This window comes from Primulina tabacum, chromosome 3 (assembly GCF_025594145.1).
Source record: "Primulina tabacum isolate GXHZ01 chromosome 3, ASM2559414v2, whole genome shotgun sequence".
NCBI classification, from domain to species: Eukaryota; Viridiplantae; Streptophyta; class Magnoliopsida; order Lamiales; family Gesneriaceae; genus Primulina; species Primulina tabacum.
This window is the reverse complement of record NC_134552.1, coordinates 30,047,644-30,072,478: the sequence shown is the minus strand read 5'-3', so window position 1 is coordinate 30,072,478 and position 24,835 is coordinate 30,047,644. Positions and strand designations below refer to the sequence as shown.

Here is a 24,835-nt window from a genome sequence, read left to right as displayed (position 1 = left end):
TTGGTTGGCCATCTGATTTGCTTGGAATCTGCGAGAAGGTATGCTTGAGTAGAGAATTTGCTTTGATTGCTTGAATGTGCACGTAAAAGAAAAACTGAAATGAAGCGGGGTATAGTACATATGTAAGTGACTGTTCAAATTATTAGGCACGTGTCAGTCCAGAAAATTTTGAATTAAAAACATGTGTACGTGTGATAAAAACGTGTATAGAATATGAATGGATTGAGTGGGTCCACGTTTCAAAATACTATTCATTGAAAGACAGCATTTAATGCTTCGACAAACAGTCACTTCATTTAATATAGAATATTATTCGATTTATCAGTTAACATAAAAGAGAAGATCAGTTAGGTCGGCAGCTGAATGACCAATTGAGAACTTAGTCAGTTCAGTTGAGGACCAACTGACTATTGTCTTCTCAGTTAACTTTTCAAACCGACATTCCCCCTTAATAAATGCATATAATTAAAAGTAAGGGTAAGAGAAACTCAGTCTGTATGAGTCAAAATATGGTTCAGTTGACTTGAGTCTCTTCATTTTCTTCAATATTAAATGAGACATGTCTATAAGTAAGATGAAAACAATGTTAGATAATAATAATTCAATATGTCGAGTGTGTCTGGTTTGTCCATTGAGTCTGGTTCAATAATTTCAGATGCTTGCAGCAGCAACCATCACATTTTGACACAAAGAGCACGAGAAGTGGAAGATGTGAAGAGAGACATCGAAGAGTTCGTCTGGTTGAAGGTGATGTCTTCTTGGATTAAAGTCCACGAACTTCAGTCTTTTCGGAGACACGGCCCAATTCCATCTATTCAACACAGAGCTGTAGCCAGAAAGTATTTCAGGCATTTTAACGTCCGACACGTTTCTCAGCTTGTCACTGATATAGTTCTGTGGCATGTGATGCTGTGTAAAGAATGGCATCAGCTTGAGAAGGTCTCTAATTTTGAATTTGTCAGAGAACTGTATAGCCAAGAACTTGTAAATTGGTTAAATTATTTGCAAGAAGCTGTAGGGAGGCATCTGAATAATGTTGTATGGATTTGATTTCATGCTTAATGAAATTTCAACTTGTATCATTGTTGTCTCTTTACTTTCTGCAACAACTGCACTTACATCAGTTGATAAATAATTAACTAACTGAATACAATAACTGATTAATTAATAACTGACATCAGTTGACAGACAGTGAACGAACTGAATATTATAACTGATAAATGACTAACTGACGTCAGTTGACAAACAATTGATGAACTGAACATATGAACTGATGAGTGACTTAACTGAAATCAGTTGATAAACATTTAAATAATAAACGACAAACTGAATGAACAACAACTGACAAAACATCAATAAAACTGATTAAGATAAATCAATTAAACCAAGTATATTGCGAAAGGGAGAAAACTTAGTCTCTGCCAATGGTTTGGTGAAGATGTCAGCAGCTTGTTGTTCAGTTGACACATATTCCAGTCTGATAGCTTTCTTCAGAGCATGATCTCTGATGAAGTGATGTCTGACATCAATGTGCTTGTTCCTTGAGTGAAGAACTGGATTATAAGTTATTGCAATTGTGCTAGTATTGTCACAAAATATGGGAGATTCTTTAGCATCAACTCCATATTCTTTCAGTTGTTGCTGAATCCAGAGCAGTTGGGCACAGTAGCTTCCAGAAGCAAGGTATTCTGCTTCAGTTGTGGAAGTGTCTATGGATGTTTGCTTCTTGCTGAACCAAGAGATCAGTCTGTCTCCTAGAAACCGACATGATCAACTGGTGCTTTTACGATCTAACTTACATCCTGCACAATCTGCATCTGAATATCCAACTAAATTGAAAGAAGAGTCTTTAGTGTACCATAATCCCACATTTTGAGTGCTTTTTAAATATTTTAAAATTCTTTTGGCAACAGTAAAATGTGATTGCTTAGGATTTGCTTGAAATCTAGCACACATGCAAACAACAAACACAATATCAGGACGACTAGCAGTTAGGTACAATAATGAACCTATTAAACATCTGTAGAGTGACGTCTCAACTGATATTTCCTCTTGATCATTGTCCAGTTTAACTGATGAACTCATGGGAGTGTTTGCAGCTGAAAATGTTTCCATGCCAAATTTCTTGAGCAATTCCTTCGTGCATTTAGTCTGACTGATAAAGATACCAGTTTTAAGTTGTTTCACTTGCAGACCGAGGAAAAATGCCAGTTCACCCATCATGCTCATTTCAAATTTGTCCTGCATTAACTTAGCAAATTTCTCACATAATTTGGGTTAGTTGACCCAAATATGATATCATCAACATAAATTTGCACAAGTAAAATATGATCATTTTTAAAAAATTTGAACAAGGTCTTGTCAACTGATCCAACAGTAAAATCATGATCAATTAAAAATTTTGAAAGTATCACATACCAAGCTCTTGGAGATTGTTTAAGACCATATAAAGCTTTGTTCAAATGACAGACATGATCAGGAAAAGTGTGATTGATAAAACCTGGAGGTTGTTCAACATACACTTCTTCTTGCAACTGACCATTCAGAAATGCACTTTTTACATCTATTTGATAGACCTTGAAGTTCTTGAATGATGCATGGGCAAGGAACATTCTAATTGCTTCCAGTCTTGCAACTGGTGCATACGTTTCATCATAGTCAATTCCTTTTTCATGTCTATATCTTTGTGCTACCAATCTTGCTTTGTTGCGTGCAACTGAACCATCTTCGTTCAGTTTATTTCTGAATACCCATTTTGTACCTATAATTGTTTTACAAACTGGTCTTCGAACTAAGTCCCAGACATTGTTATGGGTAAACTTATTTAGCTCCTCTTGCATTGCATTTAACCAGTTAGGATCAGCAAGAACCTCATCAGTTTTCTTTGGTTCCAGTTGTGAGACAAAAGCAGAATGAATAAACAAATTAAGCATTTGATTTCTTGTTCTTACCAGGTCAGATGGATTACCTATCACCAATTCTGGTGGATGTGATTTCTTCAATCTAAGCTCATTATGTGTTGCTTCCATATCAGCAACTGCTTCTGTTGGCAACTGAATGTTTTCAGTTTCAGTTGGTAACTGAATATCATCTGTTTGCTCCACAAACTGATTATCAGGAGCAGGTTCCTGTTCAACTGATTGATCTAAAATTTCTGGTTTAGGTGTCTGAAGGATATTTCTATTGATATTATTTTCTTCTTCATTTTCATCCTCCAAACGGATCTCTGTAAATCGATCAACTAGCTCAACTGGATCAGTTGGCTTATCCATTAGTACAGTTTCATCAAAAACAACATGGATAGATTCTTCAACATTTAAAGAATTTTTATTGAAAACTCTATATGCTTTGCTAACTGAAGAATATCCAAGAAATATTCCTTCTTCAGATTTAGCATCAAAGGCTTTTAAATTATTTTTTCCATTATCAAGAATAAAACATCTGCAGCCAAATATCTTGAAATAAGAAACAACACTTTTTCTTTCATGCCAGATCTCATATGGTGTTTTCACATGATTCTTGTTAATCATTGATCTGTTCTTAGTGTAACACACAGTGTTTACTGCTTCAGCCCAAAACCTTTGAGAAATACTAGAATCAGCAAGCATTGTTCTAGAAGCTACTTTGAGGGTCCGATTTCTTCTCTCATCTACATCATTTTGCTGAGGTGTTCTAGCTGACTTTCTAAAAAAGTTGAAAATTTTGATTGATGAATTTAGTCCCTCTGTCAGACCTTATTCAATCAATCCCAACTGATTTTCATTTAAAAGTCTTTTGAAGACCTTAATCAGTTGTGCAGCAGTTTGGTCTTTTGATTTGAGAAAAATTACCCAAGTAAATCTTGAAAAGTCATCCAAAACTACTAGGGTGTATTTCATTCCCCCTAAACTCATGACTGGTATTGGACCAAAAAAATCTATGTGCAACAGTTCTAAGTATCGGGAAGATGATTTACAACCTCGGTTTTTGAATGAAGATCTTACTTGTTTACAAAACTGACATGCTGAACAAATTTTATCTTTTGAAAAATCTATTTTGGGCAAACCAGTTACAAGATCGTGGTTACTCAGATAAGCAATAGATTTAAAGTTTAAGTGGTTCAGTCTCTTATGCCACAACCAGTTTTTAGAAGATTTGGAAGCAATAAAACAAACTAGTGCATAAGGTTGTTCAGTCCAATTGACTTTGTAAGTATTATCACAACGATTTCCAGTTAGGATGACCTCATCAGTTGAGTCTTTAACTGAACACGTGTGTCTGTCAAACTAAACTGGGAAATTATTGTCGCATAACTGACTGATGCTTATCAAGTTATACTTCAAACTCTCCACTAGCAAAATATCTTTAATTGTAAAGTTACCATGGATAAGCTTACCTTTACCCACAGTTTTACCTTTGGAGTTGTCTCCAAAACTGATGTTTGGTCCAGTATACTTGATCAGTTGAGATAGCAAATTTGCATCTCCTGTCATATATCGCGAACACCCACTGTCTAGATACCAAGTTAATTCTTTTGTTGTACATGTTACCTGCAATCACTTACAGTATATAATTTTGGTACCCATATTCATTTGGGTCCTAAACTGATTAGTCATTTAGGAACCAAGACGTGGACCAGTCTAACTGAATTCCCAGTTGGTGTGTTCCAAATGGTTTTTCTCGAATTTTTGGCAATATGTGTGTGATGTGAGAATGAAAAAATATGAATTATTTCCTTTTTCAACTGACTATTCTTTTGATACCGTTTCTGAACTGGCTTACAGTTGTAGTAATTGTAATAGTCATTCCTTGAGTACTGATATTTGTAATTGAATCGTTTAGATGACAAGTTTCTAGAATCAGTTGAACTCTCACAGCTATACCCAATTCCATACCGTTTGCCTTTGTTCGTACTTTCTGTCAAATGAACAGCCGATCTACTACGTTCTGAGAATTCATTTACCATGGTTGATTTTAAAAAGGTAATGTATTTTCCTTTGTTATTATTCAACCTTGGCTGAGTATCACTTGCAGAGTTTTCAACGTGACTGTTAAAACCTAAACCACTTTTAATAGCAACTGATTTCTGAGCGTTCTGCATTTCAGCTAATGTAACTGAGGACTTGTTCCAAGCTTGAATCAGTTCGGTATTTTTAGAAATCTCAGTTTTTAACTGACATATCAAAGCTTCGTTCTCGATCAGTTCGGCATTTTGCTTCGCAATCTCCCTTTTTAAATTCAACACTTCAACTGACTTATCAGTTTCAGCTCTGTTATCATTGGGATCATTTTGCTCAGCTTTGACCTTCTCAAATGATCGAGCAAGTTTATGATACTCATTTACCATGTCATGCAATGTGGTAATGAGTTCTTCACGAGTGAAATCAGTGGAGCTAAAGTCAAATACCTGTTCACTTGCTGGATCCAGTTTAGCATGACTTCCTCTTCATATTCACTTGAGTTGCTTGGGCTTTCTGGTTCTTACTCATCACTGTCAGTTTCAGCCCATTTTGATTTGCTCTCTTCAGCCAAGAGCACTTTATGCTTCTTTTTGGATGATCTCTTGTCATCCTTAGTCCTTTTTGGAACTTTCGCAATCTTGATTTTGATGATAACAAAACTTGTTAATTGTATTACTAATGATCTACCTAAGTGTGCAGCATCTAGGATCACTCACGAGATGTTTACATCGCAAACTGAAGACCCAACGGATCGCACAAAATGAATCAGTCTAACTGTTACGTCAATTGAGCAGTTCAGCTGATTCTCCAGCTGATAGGTGGTTCAGCAGGAGAACCTCATAAGCCTGGCCAGCTGAAGGAGTGTTCAACTGATGAATAAATCTAGCTGATCAGTCCAACTGAACAAGAGTGAAATCAGTTCAACTGACGAGTCAACTGATTTCACCAGCCCAACTGAAGATCAGTTCAACTTACCAGTTCGAAGCATCAGTCAGAATCTTTCAATTATGGAAGAAGACAAACTCTCTCAAGTGGAATCCAGCTTTATGTGAAGGTACAAAGCCATTATCCAATCAAAGGACAATAATGGACATTGCATCAGAGCATTAAAGACAAAACGTTTCAGAAGGACAGTCGAAAAGTCGAGACACAAAGTCCAAGAAACGAATTCAAGATGCAACGGATACAACGAATGAGTCTCACTGTACAATCAGATTTCCCAACTATATAAAGAGAAGATCAGTGAAGACTCAATAACAAGAAACAAGAAGAAGAAAAGAAGTGGAAAAAGCTTTCAATCATATACGATAGAAAAGAAAGGGCACGCTCATTGCACATCAGCTTTCAGAAGCAATAAGTCCAGAGGGAATTTTTCACAGTTATATCAGCTTATATTAGAAGCTTATTTCTCTCATTGTGTGAGAACATCCTTGTTCAGTTCTCACACACAAACACTCTCATTCACTCAAATACAGTCTTGCACAAAGACGTTAAACTTGTGTATGTCGTCTTTGACACATGGACGTTAAAGAAGTGTTTGCTCGAAGGTGCTGCCTTCAGTCTAGTCTAGGAGTTCAGTATAGGTAGTAGTGTAAGTCCTAGCTGAGTGGTTTTGTACAAAGTGTTGTATAAATCAAAGTCTTCTAGTGGATCTTACCCGAGGCGGTAGAAGGGGTGACGTAGGAGCATTTGAAGTCTCCGAACATCCATAAACATATCTTGTGTATTTAAATGTTTTACTATTGTTTTCAAACTGTTTGGATCAGTTAGAGTATCCATCAGTTCAGTTGTCACCATAACTGAACTGATGAATGCAAAAACTAATCTGTCCCTTTTTAGTTATTCAGTTTACATAAGATAAAATGTTTTCTAATATAACAGTCTTCTTCACGAAGGATTACTTCGAGTTTCTTCCGCTTGGTTTTTAACCAAACTCGATTTAATTCATCGGTGTTAATATTCTTAGAACACGAGCTATTGCAGATCATTGTAGAATATTTTGTTTGAAGCATCCCAAAGATGCCAAGCTAACGATCCTTCCATCCTTCTCATTTGCTCATAGGGATTCTTTGCTTTTTCAGTTGATCATCGACTGTCTTACTTTGTCTTAGGACAGTCTGCTATGAAATGACCTGATTTGCCACAGTTGTAGCAAACATAGGATTCTTCTTTGGATTGGTTCTTCTGGTATTGCTTCTGGAAGTTTCCTTGATTCTTCCTCATAAACCTTCCAAAATTTTTGATAAACAATGACATGGCATCGTTGCTAAGTTGATCAGCAGATCTATCAGTTGAACCACTTGGTTTCTGTCTGACAACAGTTAAAGCAGTTGTGGCAGCTGGTGTAGAAGGTTCCCCTTCTCTGGTCTGTAGTTCAAATTCATATGCCTTTAGATCATCAAATAGATCATGTAGTTCAACTTTGTTAAGATCTTTTGATTCACGCATAGCCATGGTCTTGACATCCCACTCTTTGGGAAGATCTCTTACCACCTTCAGTGCCACTTCTTTGTTTGAGCACACTTTTCCAAGTGCATTCAGTCCATTGATGATGCAGCTGACTCTTTCATCATATTCGTGCATAGACTCTCCATCTTTCTTCTTGATATTATCAAATTTTTGAACAGCAACTGATAGCTTGTTCTCCTTGGTTTGTTCATTTCCTTCACACAGCTGGATAAGTTTTTCCCATAACTCTTTGGCCGTTTTGCACATTTTGATTTTGCTGAACGTGACTTTGTCCAGTGTTTTGTATAAGATGTCCTTGGCCACATTGTCTAGATTGGCTTTCCTTTTGTTCTCAGTTGTTCATTCATCTCTGGGCTTTTCTATGCGATGAGGTGCCCCGTCAGTAATGGCAACTGCAGTGTTTGCTTTTAGAATCTTCGTGGGACCATCAGTGATGACATACCACATGTCGTCATCTTGTGCAGCTAAATGAGCCTGCATTCTTATTTTCCAGTCGTCAAAATCCTCTCTGGAAAACATTGGTATTTTATTGAATGAAGACATGTTTATCAGTTGTAAGTAAGAATATTCTGAGACAAGATTCAACTGCTCTGATACCACTTGTTAGGATCGGTTGATTGATTGAAAGGTGTTTAGAAGGGGGGGTGAATAAACACTCACGATTTTTATAACCTTTTCGAATGAAATTTCAGTTTTGTGATAAATTGAAACTTTGGAATCTTGTCAGTCGATGAAAATCAGTTTAACTATATAGTTGCGGAAATAAACTGACGGATAGATAGAATAAATGACTGAAGTAATAACACGAAGATTTATGGATGTTCGGAGATTGAATAACTCCTACGTCACCCCTTCTATCACAAGGATAGGATATGCACTAAAAGACTTTGATCAATACAAAACTTGTACATACCCACTTCAGTTTGGATTTAACAATGCCAAAACTGAAACTCTTAGTTTACTAAATTTCTCACAGTTCTCGACTTGACTTAGCACAACTAATCTAGCTTAGATCAAATAAATAATTTAATGGTTTGTGCTAGTAAGCTCGAAAAGTATCCTAAAATGCTACGAATATTTTTGATAAGTGTCAGCTTTTTGAATCTCAAATGAGAGTAGTAAATTTAGCAGGGTAACAGCAAGCTTGAGAGAATAAATGAATCGTATGGATAAGTGTGGGGACCCGGACGCTAATCATGTTCTTAATCATCATTGGGACTAATTAATCAATTATAAAACAGGGTCTAAATTTTTTTTTTAAATGCGGAACGTAGTGACATAAAACATATATACATCTCAGTATAAAAGTACAAGTCATGTACTACATACATTTATTCAACTAAGGTTTAACAGCTAATATCACGTGTCTAACCCTATCTCTAATCCAAGTCCGGAGCCTCCACTCTAACCACGATCTCTCTTCATCTTCTCGACCCTGAAACTGTCCCACCTGTTGTCATGCACACATACAAAACAAGACAACAGCCGGATAACTCCGGTGAGAATAAATCCCAGTATAAACAATGTAAACATGCAATTATATAAAAACATATATAAACGCATATAACAGTTATCATTAACATGTAGCAAATCAACAAACATGAATGATATAAAACTGTAAATCAACTAGTCATCACAGACTCGACTCAAACAACGCGTCGTCTCAGACTCGACTCAATTCTAATCTAGGGATCCCGGTGTCTGAATAATGATAAATATACCGAATCTCAGTCGATAGGAATGAATCAATCCCTAAACGGCATCGATATAATTCATATATCCAGTGTCTGGGCGAATCGGCCGCAGAATTGACGAATCAGTCAAGAATTAAGCGAATCAGCCAATAACTAGACGAATCAGCCAGTAATTAAGCGAATCAGCCAAAATTTAGACGAATCAGTCGATAACTAGACGAATCAGCCAATAACCAGACGAATCAGCCGGTGACTAGGCGAATCAGCCAATGACTAAACAATCAGTAGTCAATACATGCAGTGGCTATAAATCAATAGACTACAAACATCAATCTCATCAATTACAAATATCAATGCAATAAACTAAGTATGTGATTTAGGGAAACTCGAGTCAAACCTCACTCGAGTTGTGCAATCCCAACTCAACATTAATTTATACCTTTCTTTCTGATACTCTTACTATGTAGAAGTCTCGAACTCAAAGCCTGTCAATACTCAATCTGACAATAACAATATCGAGGGTACGGTATCAATACACCACTCAAACAACACTGGATATAATCAGAATTCAATCAAATTCTGTTTCAACAGCACAACGTCATAGTCTCAATATACCCAGCAATATCATCTCAGTCAGATATCAATTCTAACATCTCATATATGATAACAATTCAATTCTGATATCAAATCTCAATCAACTCAACTCTGAAAATCATAACAATTCCATATGGTATTTATTCTTCAGTCCGGTTTCGATTATACGATGTCTAACATGTCAAGAAAATCATATATGAATCCTATCAGATTCTGACAATACCATAATTTCAAAACATATCAAAACGTAGCAAAACTTACGTCCAGTTGTAGCCTACGTCGATAGGAACTCAATACCGAAGTCGGATTCAAAATCGGATAGGCGGATTTCTCCCAAAAAGCGTAAGGATTTTCTTTCCTTCCTCGGCCCTTTCTCGATTCTTCTTTCCTCTTCTTTTCTGAAGAATTCGTGCATATATATATATATATATATATACATACACTAACATGCAAGAAGGCAAATGGCACATCCTTTAAGCAACACGTCTCGCGCTTATGCGCGGCATCAACCGGCGCATATGCGCGAGACCTTAAGTCTCGGCGCGTGTCTTCCCAACTGCTGGCGCATATGAGCGACACATTTCCGCGCATATGCGCCCAACTCTCTGGACTCGGCATTCCTGAATACACCTGCTCGCGCATATGCGCGTCATATGCGCGAGACATGAGCGCGAGACTTACTATCTCGGCAATCACCCCAAATACTTGCCTCGCGCATATGCGCGCTCCTTCTCGCGCATATGCGCGAGGTGTTCTGTCCTCGCGAAGGATCTTTCGCTTGTACAGGATCGCGCATATGCGCGACTCACTTCGCGCATATGCGCGAGGTCCTCTGCCCACGTCGCGCATATGCGCGCATCTGTGCCGCGCATATGCGCGAGGGCTACTGTTCCTCGCACATTTTCATGCATTATCTCGTCTTTCCCGGTCCGATCCTTTCGGTCTATAATCATATCAATTATCCCCAAATCATTTCAGATTAATAGGATAAAATTCTCGGGCCTTACATTTCTCCACCCCTAAGATATGATTTCGTCCTCGAAATCACAGGCAATCAATCATATCATAAGAAGGTATATAGGAGAAGCTAAGTAAACAACTCACCTTAGTGAAATCAAACTGGGAACCTCTAGTCTCATATCAGACTCAGTTTCCCAAGTAGCTTTTCCTTCTGATCAAGAATCTGAATCGGCTTTTCGAAATAACTCAATGTCTCATCCAGCTCGGCCTCATTCGGTTGGATGACATGTGAAGCATCAGACAGGTATTTTTGCAAGAACAAACATGAAAACGTCCTGTATCCCATATAATGAAGGCAATTAAAGCTAGTCGATAGGCACGATCTCCTATCTTCTCAAAAAAATCTCATATGGCCCAATATATCATGGAGATAGTTTTCTTGCCAAATCTGACAACTCCTCTGAAAGGTGAAATTTTCAAAAATACTCGGTTTCCAGCCTCAAATACCAACGGTCGTCGTCGGACATTGGCATATTTGGCTTGTCTGTCTTGGGCTGCCTTCATTCTCTTTTGAATCAGCTTCACTTTTGCAATCATATCTTTAGTCATATCAGGTCCAGTCTCAGGAACCTCAGAGATATCATCCCAATAAAGAGTGGATTGACACCTCTTTCCGTACAATGCTTCGAAAGAAGTCATTTCAATACTCGTCTGATAGCTGTGGTTGTACGATAATTCATAAATGACAATAAATCATGTCAACTAGTGCTAAAATCCCGCACTACAGTTCTTGGATATTCTCCAGTATTCGGATAGTTTACTCCGACTATTCGTCAATCTATAGACGATAGGTGAAGGAGTTTATAATATATTCGGCCAAAAATACAAAATCAACCGAAAATCATGGTATGATATAGTCAATTTTGGCATTCAATGCAGTCTAATCACTCTTCTGACATAACTCTTGATCGTCTGATCTTATCTGTACATCATCCTGTACATCTAATATGCGCAGATTCAAGCCTTCTATCAACACCTTTTCAGCTATCAAAATGCATACCGCATAGATTATTGCACACTATCTGGCAATATTTATCATTTAAATTCGAAACATTTGGAACAACAGATTGGTTATTCATATACAATACAGTATTACTTACCTGATTCAAACACGGATTCAAAACAACAGCAAGCTTCAATCAGATTCAAAACATCACTCATCGGTACTGATCTGCTAAACTCATAAACCGCAAATGTTTGACACTGATATCCACCTCGGCCAAATAATTCTGGTTTAATTCTGCTAAATTCAACAGATACATCATCTTCAGATATAACATACCCTGAATGCAATCTGTCTCAATCAGGATGCAATCTTTTTCTGATATTAAATCAAGGCTAAAATCAATCTCTCTGATTGGAATCGAATCAGAAGTCTTATCGGGGAAAACATTATTAACTTTCTTATCATTGGTAAATCAGTCAATGATAGACTCAACTTCAGTAAATCAACTGAATACATAAGGAGTCCCTCTGTTCCTTTCTGTAATAATCGAGTCATAGATAGTACGAATTATCAAAGGAATTCTCAATCTAGAATACTTATCGTACACTATTCATCCCTTGGCCATCTCAGGTCCGATTCTCACCATCTTCTGGAACTAATCTAGGGTAGCTCTGTACTTGGTCAGCATATCAATATCAGTAATGCAGTCTCAAAACCAGACAACACTAGTACAATACAAGCTACCACACGATCTAACTCAATCTTATTCTCATCCTACTGTAATATACGATATTTTACAGAATTCACTGATACAAAAACTCTCCCTAACTGGTAAAGAGATACACTACAGTAGATAAAGACTCAACAGGTAATGCATGACTCAATACAAATCGTTCAAAAATAAACGTAGGGGAAGCATCCCTATTTATCAATACAAAAGCAGGATAACTACATCAAGAACACTTACCTGCAACATCATCATCTGGTGCTTCCTGAGCCTGCTCCTCAGTCAAAGCAAGAGGCTGGCCTACTGTCTGACTTCCTCCTGGCCTCTGCTGTGACTGAGATGGTGCTGGCTGAAATGAAGGAACAGCAGCTGATCATCTATTCCACTGTGCTGCTGATCCAGATGATTCGGCTCTCTGGGATCCTTGAGAACCTTTCTGTGGACACACTCTAGCAAAATGTCCCTGTTGTTTGCAGAAGTGGCAACTACCAAGTACTCCTTGGCATTGCTCTGTGGAATGTCTCCCTCCACAATTTCCGCAGTAAGTTCCAGTATAACTCTGTTTGGAACCACTGGAGCTAGAAGAACTGCCGCCAGACTTCTTAAACTGCTTTCCTCTAGCCTTCGGAAAATCTTTCTTTCCACCACTGCTACTATCACTCTCAAATCGGGGAGATGGTTGGTGGGGTCTCGGTGCGGGAGGAACATCTGCAGCTCCTCTCTGCCTTATCAGGCCCGCTTCAGCGCCTTTTGCTCTATTCATGGCATCAGCAGAGTTATTCGGTCGCCCTGTGTTCACCAATGTAAATATATCGGGATTCAATCCATTGATGATCTGATCAGCAACGGCTTCGTCATTTTCAGCCACATGGGGAGCAAACTTCAATAAGGTGGAGAACTTGGTCACATATTCTTCAATGTTCAGCTGACCCTGTCTCAAATTGGCAAACTCCGCCCCTTGTCTTTCCTGTACGACACTGGGAAAAATCTTTGATAAAACTCAGTTTTAAATACATCCCAAGTAATAGTCGTACCTAGCTGTTCCAAGGCCCTCTTCATCGTAATCCACCAGTTCTTTGCAACATCAAGCAATTGGTGCCCAATCAATTTAATTCGGCGCTCATCACTGTACTCCAGTGAATAAAACAGCATCTCATTGTTATCGAACCAACTTTCACACTCAACTGATATCTCAGTACCCTTCAGTGTCGGTGGTTTGAATGACTGAAACCTTTTCAATAACGTTTCCATCGGAGTTGCTGTCACATCCATTGGAGGATTCGATGTGCTACCCTGTTCTGGTATTCTTCGAGGAGGCATATCTGAATATCAAATGGATTAGTACCCCAATCCAATCAACCTGTTTCAATTCGGTCCCTCCTCCGATCATCTTACTGCTGATCGAGAATCGGTTCAAATTCGTTCCCAATAATACATATTACACAATCAAATCAGATAAGTCAAGTAACATGTATTATAAAAAGCAGTAAAGCATGCTAGCAATCACAAGCAAGGAAAGAAAACTCAGTCTACCCCGCTCACTTGCTTCTATCTCAATCTAAAGGATCTATCGCTCTGATACCAGCTGTTGTGGGGACCCGGACGCTAATCATGTTCTTAATCATCATTGGGACTAATTAATCAATTATAAAACAGGGTCTAAATTTTTTTTTAAAATGCGGAACGTAGTGACATAAAACATATATACATCTCAGTATAAAAGTACAAGTCATGTACTACATACATTTATTCAACTAAGGTTTAACAGCTAATATCACGTGTCTAACCCTATCTCTAATCCAAGTCCGGAGCCTCCACTCTAACCACGATCTCTCTTCATCTTCTCGACCCTGAAACTGTCCCACCTGTTGTCATGCACACATACAAAACAAGACAACAGCCGGATAACTCCGGTGAGAATAAATCCCAGTATAAACAATGTAAACATGCAATTATATAAAAACATATATAAACGCATATAACAGTTATCATTAACATGTAGCAAATCAACAAACATGAATGATATAAAACTGTAAATCAACTAGTCATCACAGACTCGACTCAAACAACGCGTCGTCTCAGACTCGACTCAATTCTAATCTAGGGATCCCGGTGTCTGAATAATGATAAATATACCGAATCTCAGTCGATAGGAATGAATCAATCCCTAAACGGCATCGATATAATTCATATATCCAGTGTCTGGGCGAATCGGCCGCAGAATTGACGAATCAGTCAAGAATTAAGCGAATCAGCCAATAACTAGACGAATCAGCCAGTAATTAAGCGAATCAGCCAAAATTTAGACGAATCAGTCGATAACTAGACGAATCAGCCAATAACCAGACGAATCAGCCGGTGACTAGGCGAATCAGCCAATGACTAAACAATCAGTAGTCAATACATGCAGTGGCTATAAATCAATAGACTACAAACATCAATCTCATCAATTACAAATATCAATGCAATAAACTAAGTATGTGATTTAGGGAAACTCGAGTCAAACCTCACTCGAGTTGTGCAATCCCAACTCAACATTAATTTATACCTTTCTTTCTGATACTCTTACTATGTAGAAGTCTCGAACTCAAAGCCTGTCAATACTCAATCTGACAATAACAATATCGAGGGTACGGTATCAATACACCACTCAAACAACACTGGATATAATCAGAATTCAATCAAATTCTGTTTCAACAGCACAACGTCATAGTCTCAATATACCCAGCAATATCATCTCAGTCAGATATCAATTCTAACATCTCATATATGATAACAATTCAATTCTGATATCAAATCTCAATCAACTCAACTCTGAAAATCATAACAATTCCATATGGTATTTATTTTTCAGTCCGGTTTCGATTATACGATGTCTAACATGTCAAGAAAATCATATATGAATCCTATCAGATTCTGACAATACCATAATTTCAAAACATATCAAAACGTAGCAAAACTTACGTCCAGTTGTAGCCTACGTCGATAGGAACTCAATACCGAAGTCGGATTCAAAATCGGATAGGCGGATTTCTCCCAAAAGGCGTAAGGATTTTCTTTCCTTCCTCGGCCCTTTCTCGATTCTTCTTTCCTCTTCTTTTCTGAAGAATTCGTGCATATATATATATATATATATACATACACTAACATGCAAGAAGGCAAATGGCACATCCTTTAAGCAACACGTCTCGCGCTTATGCGCGACATCAACCGGCGCATATGCGCGAGACCTTAAGTCTCGGCGCGTGTCTTCCCAACTGCTGGCGCATATGAGCGACACATTTCCGCGCATATGCGCCCAACTCTCTGGACTCGGCATTCCTGAATACACCTGCTCGCGCATATGCGCGTCATATGCGCGAGACATGAGCGCGAGACTTACTATCTCGGCAATCACCCCAAATACTTGCCTCGCGCATATGCGCGCTCCTTCTCGCGCATATGCGCGAGGTGTTCTGTCCTCGCGAAGGATCTTTCGCTTGTACAGGATCGCGCATATGCGCGACTCACTTCGCGCATATGCGCGAGGTCCTCTGCCCACGTCGCGCATATGCGCGCATCTGTGCCGCGCATATGCGCGAGGGCTACTGTTCCTCGCACATTTTCATGCATTATCTCGTCTTTCCCGGTCCGATCCTTTCGGTCTATAATCATATCAATTATCCCCAAATCATTTCAGATTAATAGGATAAAATTCTCGGGCCTTACATTTCTCCACCCCTAAGATATGATTTCGTCCTCGAAATCACAGGCAATCAATCATATCATAAGAAGGTATATAGGAGAAGCTAAGTAAACAACTCACCTTAGTGAAATAGAACTGGGAACCTCTGTCTCATATCAGACTCAGTTTCCCAAGTAGCTTTTCCTTCTGATCAAGAATCTGAATCGGCTTTTCGAAATAACTCAATGTCTCATCCAGCTTGGCCTCATTCGGTTGGATGACATGTGAAGCATCAGACAGGTATTTTCGCAAGAACAAACATGAAAACGTCCTGTATCCCATATAATGAAGGCAATTAAAGCTAGTCGATAGGCACGATCTCCTATTTTCTCAAAAAAATCTCATATGGCCCAATATATCATGGAGATAGTTTTCTTGCCAAATCTGACAACTCCTCTGAAAGGTGAAATTTTCAAAAATACTCGGTTTCCAGCCTCAAATACCAACGGTCGTCGTCGGACATTGGCATATTTGGCTTGTCTGTCTTGGGCTGCCTTCATTCTCTTTTGAATCAGCTTCACTTTTGCAATCATATCTTTAGTCATATCAGGTCCAGTCTCAGGAACCTCAGAGATATCATCCCAATAAAGAGTGGATTGACACCTCTTTCCGTACAATGCTTCGAAAGAAGTCATTTCAATACTCGTCTGATAGCTGTGGTTGTACGATAATTCATAAATGACAATAAATCATGTCAACTAGTGCTAAAATCCCGCACTACAGTTCTTGGATATTCTCCAGTATCCGGATAGTTTACTCCGACTATCCGTCAATCTATAGACGATAGGTGAAGGAGTTTATAATATATTCGGCCAAAAATACAAAATCAACCGAAAATCATGGTATGATATAGTCAATTTTTGCATTCAATGCAGTCTAATCACTCTTCCGATCCTTTCCGTCTATAATCATATCAATTATCCCCAAATCATTTCAGATTAATAGGATAAAATTCTCGGGCCTTACAATAAGTGTTTTTTTCTCAACTGCTCTTTTCACCTATTTATAGGCTTCCTTCCAACGGTAACATTAAATAATAATTGAATCTTTATATCCGTTGATTGCCACGTCAATATACTTCTGACATTCGTACACTGTAGACTCTGAAATACGGTGTTCCACTACGAGTCACAGTCTGCTTTGTATTGTTGTCGGTTTAATGTCCTTTTCAACTGATGACGTGTTCAGCTGAGTGATCAGCTGATATGTAGACATTGGTAAACTCACAACTGAATATCTCAACTGATCAGTTTCCAATTGATTAGTCAGTTGACTTTGTAGATTCAGTTCGGTTGATTTCAGTTGCCTTTCATAACCTGCGCATTAATCTTCAGTTAGGCAACTGTCAGTTCGTGATCAGTTAGTTCAATAGATTTAATCTCTTATTTTGTCAAACCACCGAAATTATGTTTCTAACAAAAAACTTTAAAAATTACATACATGAGGCGTGACTTCGTGAGCTTCTCGAAACCGGCAGTTGGTATAACCCTTTACAAGAACACCACTCTGATACCAACTGTAACGTACCGTACTTTAAAACTACTTAAAATTTTGCGGAAAATAAAATTTTTTCTTAAATAAGTAATAATATTTCAAAATGCTATATAAATAAGATGCTTGACTAATTATTTGAAATATAAACATGTACAAACTATTTCCATGTCATCAGTGTCACAATCAAAACGAGCTTGCAAAAAGTACTTGTTTAAACAACATGAAGTAATTTCCTTAAACTCAGAGTAAATGAACTCGACATGCATAAAATTCTTGAAAATTTAGGCGGTCCTCGGGTTAGGCCTCCGCACAGTCCGAGTCAACTCACTAGTCCCCACCTCTCGCCTCCTCGTACCCGTCCTCACCTGCATCTGTAATGACCATGGGCTATCCCGATCTTGGACTCCCTCGGGGGCCTTGTCCCATCTTGGGTTCCCTCTGGGGCCTTTTTCCTCACGGGCTTTCCATATGCGTCATTACTCATAGGACTCTCCACACCAGGTTGGTGGAGTGATACCTCCCCAAGTCTCAAACCCATGACCTCCTGGCAAAAGTACATAGTTCAAAGAGAGTTGGTACCAGTTGAGCTAGACTTGGGGAGGTATCACTTCACGAACCTGGTGTGGAGAGTCCTATGAGTAATGACTCATGTGGAAAGCCCGTGAGGGAAAAGGCCTAATATCCCGACATTTTATCATGTTATTGTTGATGGTGTAATTTATGATTTATTATGGTAAGGTATAGTAATGGATATTTTATATGGTTTTGGTGGTTGAGTTTATGTGGAATGGTCATTGATTATGTTTATGCTTATTGGGATGGTTAAAATATTGTTATTGTTTTGGTATTATGTTCATAGTTGTTGATGGTTATGGAGGGGAATGAGTTCATTGATGGTTGTTGAATGGTTTGAGTTTGTGTTGGTATTGGATTTGGTGGAGGTTTTGGAGTGGATGCTTTGATGACTATAGTTTTTAGAAGATTGGAGTGCAGAAATTGTATGAAAAATATAGCAGTAGTTGTGGTTTTAAGCATAATATTTTGTATATTGATCCAAATGATGTGAGACCACTTTCATTAGAAAGATAAGATATAAGGCTATAAATTTTATGTTTTGAGTTTTGTTCAAATCAATAGGGAAGACGAGCCAAAAGTGGCCCGAAGTGTGTCGTGTATATCGTTATTCTTGCACTGACACATGTTGCGAGAATGAGCATAACTTTTTACTCAGACCGTCAAATGACATGAGGCCAATTGGAGATGCAAGAAAACACATATGGCTACAACTTTCATGTTGGCCACTTTTGCAAATTCGGAAGGTAAAAATGAGTTTTTCGGGAGATTGTGGCGCGCATATGCGCCAGAACTCGCGCATATGCGCCGGGTGCTGAAGTTTAATGTTTGGACCAAAGGGAGCGCGCATATGCGCCCGGAAAATCACGCATATGCGCCCAGCAGCCTGTATAAAAAATAAAAAACACGTTTTTGGGGGAACTGAATGCTTTTAAGCACATTTCTAGACTATTCTCTTCATTCCTCATCTCTTTTCCCTTCTATTCCATCGATTCAAGCTTTTCTCTCCAAGGTTTTTCTCTCTTCATCTTCCACCTCAAGTTCAAGGATTTTAGTATACTACCTAGAGTCTCCTACCTCAATTCTCAAGCTTTGAGGTAAGGATGTTATAGTCTTGAGTTGAGAAGGGTTTGAAAGTTGAAGATATATGTTGGATTGACTGAATTTCCTATGCTTGTTAGTGTTGATTGATGATTAAATTCATGTGTTAACTTGTAGGAACTTCTTCTAAGTGATCATAGCAACCATAGTGCTTGTGGGTTGTAAGTAGAAACTTCTCCTTAAGCTCATATGATGAATATATGTATATAAGTCATGTTTATTGATAATTAGCTCCTTTCATTGGTATATATTTGATTTATATATTGTTGTATGTTCATTGTTCAAGGATTTTCATTGAATTCATTGATCAAGGAGCTAATACACCATTGTGCTTACCAAGTGTTTGTATAAATGCCTCAATTAGAGTTCCTATGATTAAAGCCAAGGAATGATAGTAATTCATGCATGTCATTGGCCAATCACATGATTATGAGTATCTCTCACAGTTTTGAAATATTTATATGTCAAAGAAATACTATCCATAGGTCACAGGTCACAGATTATCATTTCCTTTCCTTTCCCTCACGCCATGAGATACTATCCATATTGCCTTGATTATGTAATGTTCATTGAAGATAGTATCGTTTTACATTCATTGCCATTGCCATAACCACATTTTAAGCCAAAGTTATATATATGTAATTGTTATGTATAGCTTTCTACTTACTGAGTTTATTCTCATTCCAGTTATGTCATGTGATGCAGGTGATAAAAATAATTGACACGGATTGTTCGAGGCGGAAGAAGTCATATAGAATGCCATGGGAAAGACTTTTTATCATGTCTCTTTTATTTGGGGTAGAGTAGACATGTGAAATTTTAAAATATCATGTATTTTATTGAATGTATTGGCTTTTAGCTGTGGGATTGAATGATGTTGTGTAAATGATCATGTTTATTAGTGTTGAAAATGCTTATGATGTAATAGTATAGTGTTCTTTCCTTTTCAATATTAAGGCTTCCGCGTATGTTATTTCTTTAAAATGTTTTTGTCATGGGAGTGGGGTGTTTCAATTGGTATCAGAGCGAAATTTCTTGGACCATATATGACTTCTTCTACCTAGGACAATCTGGTATGTTTTCGATCCTGCATCTATTGATTTTAACTTTGAAAGTTGATTCTATTTCATTGTCATTGATGTATTCTTTCTTCCTATCTATGTTTAGTTGAGCTTATGTGTAGGAAATGCCTCCTAAACGAAAGACTAAAAAAGGGGACAAAAGGACCCCTCCCACTGATAAGACTGTAAAAGTTGTAGATGAATTTAGTAAGCTATTGAAAGAACAAGTGAAGGTATGTAGTGAAAAACTTCAACAGCTACTGAGTATCCACCATCCAAATCAAGGCCGTGGTCAAGAAAGAGGACAGGGTAGAGTGTTAAAGACCAAAGGTGGTTCGTATGAAGTATTCAGGCGGATGAACCCTCCTGAATTTACCGGTGGTGCCGATCCACTTGTAGCTCTTGAATGGGTCAAATCATTGGGGGCTATATTTGACTACCTGAAGTTCACTGATCGAGATAGAGTTAGCTGTACTGTGTTTATGCTAGTGAAAGCTGCTCGCATCTGGAGGGAAGCTACTAAAGTGACTGTCATTGTTCGCGAGTTAAAATGGGAAGAGTTCAAAGAGTTATTTTATGCCAAGTACTTTTCAAGAGAAGTTAAAGCTAAGAAAGTTAAGGAATTTCTTGAGTTGAAACAAGATGCTATGTCCGTCGTAGAGTATAATTTGAAATTCAAAGAAGGCTGTGTTTTTGTCCCGTTTATTGCTGAAAATGATAAAGACAAAGGAGAACATTTCCTTCGTGGGTTGAAACCGGAAATTAGAAGGGATGTTCACATGGCAAAAGCGATCACTTATCAAGAAATCGTTGAGCGAGCCTTACTTGCCGAGCATGACGAACAAGAGATTGAAAAGGAACGGCAGTTAAGAAGGCAAGCTTTTCAAGCTAGAGGGCAAGGGACAAGTGCTAGTACTCGAGGTGGTTATAAAGGAAAAGGCAAGATGGAGCAACACAATAAACCTTCTACGCCTTCTTCAGATACGGAGCGACCGTTATGTCCTAAGTGTGGCAAGCCACACAAAGGTGAGTGTTTAGTTGGGAGTGGACGATGTTATAGATGCAAGGAAATGGGGCATACAGCACAAAAGTCTCCTCTCTCCTCTGACAAAGGAAAGGTTCAAGGCAGGATTATCACAATGACAAAAGAGGGTGCCAATCCTGATTCTTCAGTCATATCAGGTAATATTCTAATATCTGGCAAGGAAGCATTTACGTTGATTGATACTGGTGCGACTCATTCCTTTATGTCTGAAGTATTTATGCACTCTTTATCTCGCGAACCTACTGTTATGTATTTACCTTTCAATATTATGTTGCCCTCTGGTGATGAGATTTGTCCTACGAGTATACTTAAGGCATGTTCGGTACAGATGGGTACGAGATTGTTGTATGCTGATTTTATTGTGATTCCGATGGTTGCCTTTGATGTTATATTGGGTGTGGACTGGTAATCTTCTTATCTTGCCGTAATTGATTGTGTGGGAAAGACTGTGGAGTTTTTAATTGATGATCATGAGAATAATGAAATTTTCGGTCTAGGCTCATCGATAAGTACTCCCATTATTTCATGCTTGCAAGCTTTTAAATTGTTGAATAATGGATGTACTAGTTTTCTGGCCTTAGTATCGGATGTGAATAGGGACAGTAATGTGCAATTACAGAATATTGAAGTGGTTCAGGAATATACTGACGTATTTGCTGATGATGTGCCTTGTTTACCTCCTTATCGAGAGGTAGAGTTTGTTATTGAATTAAGTCCAGGTATAGCCCCAATTTCTAAAGCTCCGTATAGAATGGCTCCAACTGAGATGAAAGAATTGAATAATCAATTGCAGGAGCTATTAGATAAAGGTTTCATCCGTCCTAGTTCCTCGCCATGGGGAGCTCCGATTTTGTTCGTGAAAAAGAAAGATGGATCGTTGAGGTTATGCATTGATTATCGAGAACTCAACAAGGTTACTATTAAAAATAAATATCCTTTGCCTCGAATCGATGATCTTTTTGATCAAATTACAAGGAGCCATTGTGTTTTCAAAAATCAATCTTCGATCCGGATATCATCAATTGAAGGTAAAAACGGAGGACATACCAAAGACTGCTTTTAGAACGAGGTATGGCCATAATAAATTTTGGTGATGTCGTTTGGATTAACTAATGCTCCGTCAGTGTTTATGGATTTGATGGATCGTGTCTTTAAGCCGTATTTGGATGCTTTTGTGATTGTGTTTATTGATGACATTTTGATATATTCTAAGACACGAGAACTTCATAAGGAGCATTTGAGGATCGTGTTACAGACATTGAGGGAGAATCAATTACATGCGAAATTAAAGAAATTTGAGTTCTGGTTAGAGCAAGTGGCGTTTTTGGGCCATATCGTGTCAAAAGAAGGAATAGCAGTCGATCCGTCCAAGATTGAATCTATTAAACAACGGTCCATTCCAAAGACAGTTCCAGAGGTACGAAGTTTTCTTGGTTTGGCAGGGTATTACAGACGATTCATAGCGGATTTCTCAAAAATAGCATTGCCATTGACGAGCTTGACACGAAAGGCTATCAAATTTGAATGGACCATAGAATGCCAACAAGCATTCCAAACTTTGAAAGATAAGTTAGCTTCTGCCCCTGTGTTAGTACTTCCTTGTGGTACTAAGGATTTTGTTGTCTATACAGATGTGTCAAAGCAGCGGTTAGGTGTTGTGTTGATGCAACGTGGGAAAGTGATCGCTTACGCTTCTCGTCAGGTAATAGAATACGAGAAAAATTATCCCAAGCATGACTTGGAGTTGGCGACTGTGGTATTCGCCTTAAAGATTTGGCGGAACTATTTATACGGTGAGAAATGTGAAATTTTTACAGATCATAAAAGTTTGAGTTATTTATTTTCGCAGAAAGAATTGAATATGAGGCAGTAGAGGTGGTTGGAATTAGTAAAAGACTATGTTGGTTTACGGAAAACATTGTCATTTGCTTGTGGAATTGGAACATAAAGCTTATTGGGCGATCAAAACTTTTAATTCAAGCATGGATGATTGCAACAAATTGCGCAAATTGCAACTTAATGAACTCAGAAATGATGCGTATGAGAATTCAAGAATTTATAAAGCAAAAATCAAATCATTTCATGATAAAACAATTATTAGAAAATCATTTGAGATTGGTAAAAAAGTTTTTCTTTATAATTCTCGACTTCACATATTCCCAGTAAATTACGATCAAGATGGACAGGCCCATATGTTGTAATGCATGTGTATCCTTATGGAGCTGTGGATATTGAAAAATCCTAAAAATGGTGATGTTTTTAAAGTGAATGGACAAAGGCTTAAACCATTTTTGGAAAATGAAATCTTTCAAGAAGAGTTTATTTCCCTTTCTGATTCTTAAATTTTTATGTTGCATTTAATTTTGTTTGTTTTTATTTCAGGTTTCCTTAATGTTTTTATTTTCCCGGTTAAATGACGGATAACGGTACTCCGTGACTCTCATAGTCGGTTAAATCAGTTTCCCACAATTGCTGATACAAAAATAAAAAAAATCATTTTTTTTCTTTTCAAAATGGATGAAAATCTCTCAAAAATTTGTAAATATTTTCCCTCTGTTACTGAAAATGTTCTAAGAAAAATTTATGCAGGTAGGTGTGAAAGATTGAGATTGTTAATGCAAAAAGGAATTCTAGAAGATATTCGTCTTGTAATAGAAGCTAAGGTCCGATTAGAAGGAGAAGTTCTACAATCATGGCTCATTCAGTATTTGCCTGGATTACGAAAAAGCACTTATGCGAAAAACGAAGGGCCAAAAGGTTGGGGGTTTGTCATAAGTGTGCAAGATGGACTTGTGACAAACGATGCAGATCTTTGGGATGTGTTTCCGATAACAGAGAAGATAAAATTGATTTTATTAAGAATGGACTGAGTAAGGAGTCTTTAGATAACATCTTATTGACTCTTGAGACGCATTCTAGTGGACATGTGCATATTGAACTTCTCCGTTTATGGAAACAATTTCAAGATGAGCGTCATAGTCTTGGGAATCCGACTAAAAAAGACCATGTTTGCCAATTTATAAGAAAATTGGATGGGAAGCATATCCTCGACTCATAGAAGGCGTTGAAGCCGTTTCTGGACGTAAAACCAGAGGAAAATTGTGAGCCACAATCACACTACAGTTTATATGCATGTGTGTCATTATTATTTTTGCTGTTTATTCTTCTTACAGCTATGACCCATAGTTTTGTCATGATAACATATTACCCCTATAAAATCTCTCATCTTTCTCTCTATTTTCGCAGACCAAAAAGAAATTAAAAACATGGTTGGATCCTCTGCACAAACATTGAAAAATATTTGTGTATTTTGTGGGTCGAGTTCTGGAAAAAATGAATTATTTGTAGAAGAAGCGAATAAACTAGGAAAGATATTGGCTGGGAGAAAAATTCACTTGGTATATGGGGGAGGTAATATTGGGTTAATGGGATATATTTCAACATCTG

The 24,835-nt window shown here is 37.9% G+C and overlaps 1 protein-coding gene across 1 annotated transcript; it reads left to right on the top strand.

Annotated features, from left to right (window-relative positions):
• Nucleotides 1-20,468: 20,468 nt before the first annotated feature.
• LOC142538650 (uncharacterized) lies at nt 20,469-23,261 on the top strand. Its single transcript, XM_075643960.1, has 4 exons — nt 20,469-21,793; nt 21,956-22,301; nt 22,602-23,090; nt 23,238-23,261. Exons 1-4 carry the CDS (start codon nt 20,469-20,471, stop codon nt 23,259-23,261), a joined length of 2,184 nt encoding a protein of 727 aa, XP_075500075.1.
• The last annotated feature ends 1,574 nt before the right edge of the window (nt 23,262-24,835 follow it).

What these genes read in the sequence shown, in the direction of transcription:
- LOC142538650 (XM_075643960.1), top strand. Translation starts at nt 20,469, where the DNA reads ATGCCTCCTAAACGAAAGACTAAAAAAGGGGACAAAAGGACCCCTCCC. An exon ending in GTTATATTGGGTGTGGACTG is followed by an intron (nt 21,794 to 21,955) that starts GTAATCTTCTTA and finishes TGGATGTACTAG; the next exon opens with TTTTCTGGCCTTAGTATCGG. An exon ending in ATTATCGAGAACTCAACAAG is followed by an intron (nt 22,302 to 22,601) that starts GTTACTATTAAA and finishes ATATATTCTAAG; the next exon opens with ACACGAGAACTTCATAAGGA.